At 42.9% G+C, this 6,894-nt stretch overlaps 2 protein-coding genes across 8 annotated transcripts in view; both read left to right on the forward strand.

Moving 5' to 3' along the window:
* Positions 1–100, forward strand: part of LOC101775327 (pentatricopeptide repeat-containing protein At5g14770, mitochondrial) — a 2,985-nt gene extending 2,885 nt beyond the window's left edge. Inside the window, exon 2 of the mRNA XM_022827805.1 lies at positions 95–100. Within this exon, the coding sequence (XP_022683540.1) occupies positions 95–100 (6 nt within the window). The remainder of the gene's footprint in view (positions 1–94) is intronic.
* Positions 7–5,026, forward strand: LOC101770882 (long chain acyl-CoA synthetase 6, peroxisomal-like). Of its 7 annotated transcripts, XM_022827693.1 has the most exons (8): positions 7–168; positions 256–315; positions 1,333–1,422; positions 1,531–1,610; positions 1,717–1,810; positions 2,352–2,440; positions 2,558–2,646; positions 3,672–4,758. In XM_022827693.1, exons 1-8 carry the CDS (start codon positions 118–120, stop codon positions 4,418–4,420), a joined length of 1,302 nt encoding a protein of 433 aa, XP_022683428.1. In that variant the 5' UTR covers positions 7–117; the 3' UTR covers positions 4,421–4,758. The 7 variants fall into 7 exon arrangements, with proteins under 7 accessions (XP_022683428.1, XP_004974103.1, XP_022683427.1 ...); XM_004974046.2 differs by having other exon boundaries at positions 7–315; positions 4,509–5,026; XM_022827692.1 differs by having other exon boundaries at positions 7–315.
* Positions 5,027–6,894: the final 1,868 nt, after the last annotated feature.

Consider the following 6,894-nt stretch of genomic DNA (forward strand, 5'->3'; position numbering starts at 1 on the left):
AGCCTTGTAATTTCACTCAGCCTTGTAATCTTACTTAAAAAATCTTTTCTATTTGGAATCAGGGTGCACACATTGGTCTGTATTTTATAAACAGACCTGAGTGGATTATAGTTGAGCATGCTTGTGCTTCACATTCATACGTATCTGTGCCATTTTATGACACTCTTGGTATGTTCACAACCCAGAATGACCATAGGCTTCCTGTTCATTCTTGATTCATCTAGTGACAATGTGAAACTGGATCCTCTGGTTCAGATCAAACTGATATGGGACAATGTTTGTATCAGTGGGCCTCTATGCAAAAGTCAGCAAATGGTAGATCTACCACAGATTAAATGTTCTCTTTGGTCAAGTCATAGTTTGCAAGTTTTGTAAGTTTTAACTATATGTACATGTGTTCAATGCTTATAGGGCATAGGCATACATACACTGTTCTTATGGCGTCGTCTAGGCGTCCCGGCGGCTATAGAAGCTCGGCGTCCTGCCCGCCACGGCTTCGGCGCGTATGGCGTTGCCTGGCGCGGGTTAGGCGTCGCCTCGCGGCGTCGCGCGGGTAAGCGACGCCCGCGCGGTCAAAAAAAAAAAGAGCGGGGAGCGCGGGAAGGGACTCGGAGCACGGGAAGAGAGAGCGCGCGTCTGTGTACCCCCGCGCGGGCCCATGCCCCCATCCCTGCGCGCCAGTTGAGGAAAGAGAGGAGGGGGGGGGAGAAGAGGGAAGTGGCGTGAGTCGTGACTGGCGGAGTGCCGCCTCAAACGAGCCGAGGGGGAAGAGATCCGCTGCACCTGGAAGCCCGCCTGCCGGCGCCGAGGGGGAAAGGAAGGCATCCGTCGGCACCTGGAAGACCGCCCGTCGGCGCCTGGAGCCCTCCCGCCGGCACCGCCTGGAGCCCGCCCGCCGGCGCCTGGAGCCCGCGCCTGGAGTCATCCTCTGCTCTGCTCCTTTGCTCTACTCCTCAGCGCCTGCTCAGTTATATGCTCCTCTCATCCTCTGCTCCTCTGCACCATGTGTTGTGCTATACTGCCTATTAGTGCTATACTGCTATATACTGCGGTACTGATTCGCCTAGGCTATATGTATGGCGTCGCCTCGCCGCGCGCCTTATTCACCTAGGCGTCTCGAAGGGGGTGGGTCGCCGCGAGTCGCCTTACCGCCGTAAGAACATTGCATACATAGCATGCTCATGTTGGGCATGTCACCTTCATTTTACAACATGTGTATCTGTTCTTTTCTGCTTGTTCCTATGTATTGGGCACCCATCTTTTCTGAAATCCTCAGATTCTTCCTATATTGTGCACCCCTGATTTCTGAAATCCTCCGATTCTTCAACTCAGGGAAAGGCTAGTCCTCAACCTTTTCGTCCTCCAAAAGCTGAAGATGTTGATACTATCTGTTACACTAGTGGCACTACTGGCACGCCAAAGGTAAATCATCCATCCTTCTGATTGTTCTTTGCTCCTACAGGAAAGTACTTTTTTCTTGTACATTTGCACATTTCAAATCCATGATGTTGGATATCAATCTTTTCCCAGGGAGCTGTTATTTCTCATGAGAACTTAATTGCAAATGTAGCAGGGTCAAACCTGAACATTAAGTTTTACCCCTCCGACGTGTGAGTGTTTCACATTGGAAATTAATTGTTTCTGCTTGCATAACTTGTCCAATTCATATCAGCTCTTAACATTTCTGACAATAGCTTTGTGAATTGCTCTCCTCAGGTATATCTCATATCTACCTTTGGCTCACATCTACGAGAGGGTTAACCAGGTTGCATTGCTGCACTGTGGTGTTGCGGTTGGATTCTACCAAGGGGTATGCAGATTCAAAGCTATTTAGAATGATAACTATATAATACCTTAATTTACAGAACAATTTTGGCATGCGTTCAGAGAACTAGCTAACATTAAAGGTTCATCTGTAAGTAATAAGTTGGTGCTTGTAGGAGCAGAATAGGATCATCCATTGCAACACAGTAGCACACACTTGAGTTGCTCCTAGTTTGGATGACTTTTATCTTGCATCATCAGGATAGTATTCTATCAGTCCAAATCTGCTTGCAGTATTTGTGTTCCGTTGTTCATGGCACCTCTATCTTGCTTGGAGTAACCCTTTCCCTATCATCACATAGTTATCCTGCTGCTGACTTCCATGTCCACACCACATCAGTTACCTATACCCATGCAAGGTTATCTCCTGTTTGTTTCCCATGCAAGGTTATCTCCTGTTTGTTTGCCAGTCTGCGTGGAGCAAACATTTTGCATGGCATTTACAAGATATACATCTATAGTTACGACCCATAATTTTTCACCTCCAATTTTGACTCTGTCATATAACTTACTATGTTAATTTTCAGGATAATTTGAAGCTAATGGACGATTTGGCTGTTTTGAGACCGACAGTATTCGCAAGTGTTCCCCGGTTGTATAACAGAATTTATGCCGCGTAATATAACTATTCCACAAACTTAGTTATTTTATGTTCTATGTTTAGTATAAATACTTAAAAAGTGATATATTCTATTGGAACTGCTAATGAGCTTGTTTCTTATTTGTTGTGTAGAATTAATAATGCTGTGAAGGAGTCTGGTGGGCTGAAAGAAAAATTGTTTCATTCTGCATACAATGCCAAGAGGCAAGCGATCATTAAAGGTAAGAATAGTATGAAGCTCAGTGAAGATAAGTGCCCTTTTTGTTGTTTGGATAATAGTTATGAGAATTTCTTCTGCATCAATAGTGAAACATAAAATCGATACAGGTGCTTGTACAGCCTATTATCAAATTATGAGAGGTCTCCTGAGTAGAAAGGTTAGGTGAGCAAGGTCCCAATTGACCCACCTGGGTTCGATTCTCCCCAGGGGAACATTTTGCGTCTTCCCCTCAGTCTTGTTCAAATAGTGAACCACAATACTGTTCGTGGGCTATGCATATATTCGCATTTTTTAAGAAGAGTTGGATCAACTAACTTAGTTGTTAGACCTCTGCTCCTTATTTTGTTTGATTTTGTTGAAGGCTGTCATCATAATTTTTAAAGATTTTGGCACGAAACATATACCTGATACCGAGGTACATATATTTAATGAAACAACGAATATGCCAAAAATTGGATAAGATTTTTCCTTGTATTTTGCAAGAGAATTCCTATGTGTTGTTTTTTATGCTTCTATATTCATAGTGTTAGATGTATATGTACTCTTTGTATTTTCCCCATTGTATAAGGTCATATGCATCTAACACATCGGTCATTCATTACCTACACAATAGATGTTTTTCTGTGGATCCTTAAAATGCCTGTCATTAATTTATACTTTATTTAACCAAGGGGTGCACAGTAAAATTTTATTTTTATTATTAAATAAACCCTTTTCTTATAAAAATACCTGGTGTAAATGACATTTTCCTCTAAGTCAATACTGTAGTCTAGGTTACAGAGGTATGGCTAGGTTTCTTTTCCATTTTTGAAAATTTGATCCAGTCTGTATGGAAGAAACTGGTCAATGTTCCAGTAGCTTGTAGTAAGATAATATTTTTTTAGTTTATATGTCTTTGTGTTGTAGTTTTGTATATATGTTACTATCTTTTGGAAAAATCCAGTATCCCTGCTTTTTCTTGTAAAATAGAATACCCTTTGCTATCTTTTACTATTTTTTCTTTTGGTTCCCAAAACCCAAATATAGTTTGGAAGCTAGAATATGGTGCAGTCGACCATTTGGGTTTGGCTGTGCAAATGGCTGTACTGATTGAAGCTATTCTCCAGCATCCCTCCCTCAAAGTTGAGATGGATGTACTAGCCCAATTTGAGCAACTATACATGGAGTTCCTACAATTGAAAAAGACAAATCCTGTGAAATATCAGAGTATAGTTGCAGCAATACCTTATCGTGAAATCAATGAGTTCCATTGGAAATGTGAAGCCCAGGACAACGAATACCTTGATGAAGTCTTGTCTTACCTAAAGAACATGAATGTAGATTTACCGGTTTGCGGTACTGTTGAGTTGGTTCAATGTGCTAGGGCTTTGAAAGCTGATAACACTCTCTGGAAATTTGTGCATGCGAAGCGTAGGGAACTTGTTGTTGGATGGGTCATACCTGATGAGCTGTTGCCAGATAGAGGAACAGATCGTGCAGTCTTCTTTCAGGTTTGCCTTAAGGATCTGCAAGTAAAATATGGAGATGGTGGAGGGGATTTGGTAGAGAATATAAGAAACAATGGCCAACATTTGGTAGAGGAGAACGCTTTGAAGGAACTTGATCCTCCAGCGTCTGGGTATACTGTCCTTTTTAAGTACTTTCAGGTCATGCACATTTTTGGCCACCACTACCCAAGAGTATTTTGTCAGTTCTTCTTGGGTATGCATGCACAAGGGTGTGTTCCAAGCTCCTCCAGCAAGAATCTAAGTCACATAATAAAACAATATCAGTGAACGAGACTGATCTTCTACAAGCAACAATTGTTTGTGAAGAGAAGTTTTTCTTATCCTGGATCAGCACCCTTTTTTTTTTCCTTTGCAGACGTAGTAGAAGTAAAATACCACCTCCTGTTGACTGTTGAATGCTTATTGTTGAGCTGCTGGGAATCAGTGGTGGAGGTGCTTGATCCTGCAGTACTAGAACAGCGGTGGAGGAACTTGCAATTGAACTCCAGTAGCAGAACAGCAGATTCTTCCCTGACCAAATGACCAGATCCTTGAAAACAACCGTCAAGATGGCGTGCAATGTCAAGTCCAATGTGCTCACACAGTTTGACCAACGCTTCAGCATTAACACTAACTATTTATGTATGCTTTGGTTGTAGTGACTAGTTTGTGATACACTACTACTGTCTTGCTTTTGCTGCTGCCATGAACTTGATTCTAGGTTGAATTATTGTTGGTTAGTGGATTACTTGAACTGTAGAAGTCTAGAACTGCTGTTATGTAATATCTACGTGAGTTATGACTGGTGAATGGTGAATTGTTGAACTGGTGTCATGGTATGTGCCTATGTGATGTGATTGGTGAACTCTAATTATTGTTCCCGTGAATCTGGTATGTGCTTGTGGGCTGTGAGCCTGTGATTATCAGGAATTTATGTTTGTTTTTCATCTAACTATGTATAATTGATTCAATGTTGTTCTGACTTTGGTTGGTAAGCATACCCATGAAGATTCTCCGTATGTTCCGATTTGTGCTGCACTAGGGTTTCGTGATGTTGATTTTACCTTGTTTTTGTCTGATCCATGGGTTGATAGGGTTGATCTGTGGTTCGATTCATGCGCCTGACTTGTGGAGGGCACCTTTTTCCAAAGCAAATGGCTGCAGTCCTGTCTGTTTGTCTCATGCGCCTTGTGGAATTAAACTGACTATAGTAGCTAGATATACTGCTACTGCCATAATGTGCAAAATTCCAATCTTGTTTCAATCAATTATTTTTTTCTGCTGAATGGAAATTGCACATACGAAGTTTCTAGGATTAGTCACTCGTACATGAATGGAAACTGCACATACGAAACTGTGCTGCAGTCTATAGCTAGGTTCAGGAAATGGTCCTTCTTGTGCCAATTTTTATTGAACTATTGACTGAAATTTGCACTGCACCTGATTCATTCAGTCTTTTGCTGAACTGAATTGAATTGAATATGACTTGTAGCAAATGCTACTTATTCACTACCACTTTGCTAGTATTCAGATCTGATATGTGGCAAATGATAAGATAAATACTATTTGTTCATTGTGGGTAGTTTAATCCAGTTGGCAAATTGTCAGATTTATATTCTTTCTTTACACCGCAACTGTATGGTATCTAGTTTCCAACCTGCAACAGCTTGGCCACAAGTTAGAACTGCACAATTTGAGGAAAGTAAAGAGTGGGTCAAAGGCTAATCTCCATGAGAAACAGAAACTAAGGATCTGCCAATAGTATGGTTGTCCTCTCTTGAGCATTTGTATTTATCTTGCATGGGCAGCCTGACCACATTATGTAAGAATGTCGATGTGGAAGGTGAAGCATACAATACCTCTGCAAATTTTCCCAAAGCTAAAGATGTTGGAGCTATCTCATTTGCCGAAGTTGGAAAATTGGGCAGAAAACGGTGCAGGAGAGCCTTATAGCTCAGTGATGTTTCCCCAGCTTGAGGAGCTAAGAATCGATAATTGCAGTAAACTTGCAATTATCATATTCATTCGTCAAAATTGCAACTTGGACTTGGGGATTGCTTTGCGTTCTTGGAGGAATTAGATATCTCAGGTTGCGACAGTATCCTCCGCTGGCCGGTGGAGGAGCTGCGTTGCTTGCCTCTGCTTCGATCTCTGAGTATTTGACTGTGGTGGACAAGCTGAAGATATACCGCTCACTTGGAGCAGCTGACTTGGATGTGGGAGACCGGAATACCGAATGGCAATAAAACATGAGGAAGGGCAGTGCTCCGATCTCCGGGCTGAAGATGAAATGCTAGAAAGAAGATGAACCTGAAGAACGACACAAGGAGGACTCAAGGAAAACAGAGTGCATCTTTTCGTGGCTAGATACGGTAACGCTCAACGGGTTAGGCGGCCTACTCCGCGGTCCGCGCACTGCGAGCGCCGCTTTAGTCTCGGCGATGGCCACGTCGCGTGCGCCACCGCCAGCCTGCATCGCTATGGATGCGGCGGAATCGGCCGGCTGGCCTCAGCCGCGGCGCGCGCCTGCTGCCTCTAATCAGGTCAGGTCACGCTCTCTGTCTTCTCCTACTGTTGCAAGCCAGATGCCAACCTTCCCCTGTCATGAACCGTAGCTGTGCCTCTGCAGTCCGCGCGCAGGGTGCTTGTAGAAATGCCTGGCAGGATGGCCTACATCGAGAGGCTTTAGTTTCAGAGCTAACTGTTCTGCTCTTCATTTTGACAACAAGAAATACTATTTGTTTGATCTTGCTTGCAGAAAC

The sequence above is a fragment of the Setaria italica genome, chromosome VI (genome assembly GCF_000263155.2).
Source record: "Setaria italica strain Yugu1 chromosome VI, Setaria_italica_v2.0, whole genome shotgun sequence".
NCBI lineage: Eukaryota > Viridiplantae > Streptophyta > Magnoliopsida > Poales > Poaceae > Setaria > Setaria italica.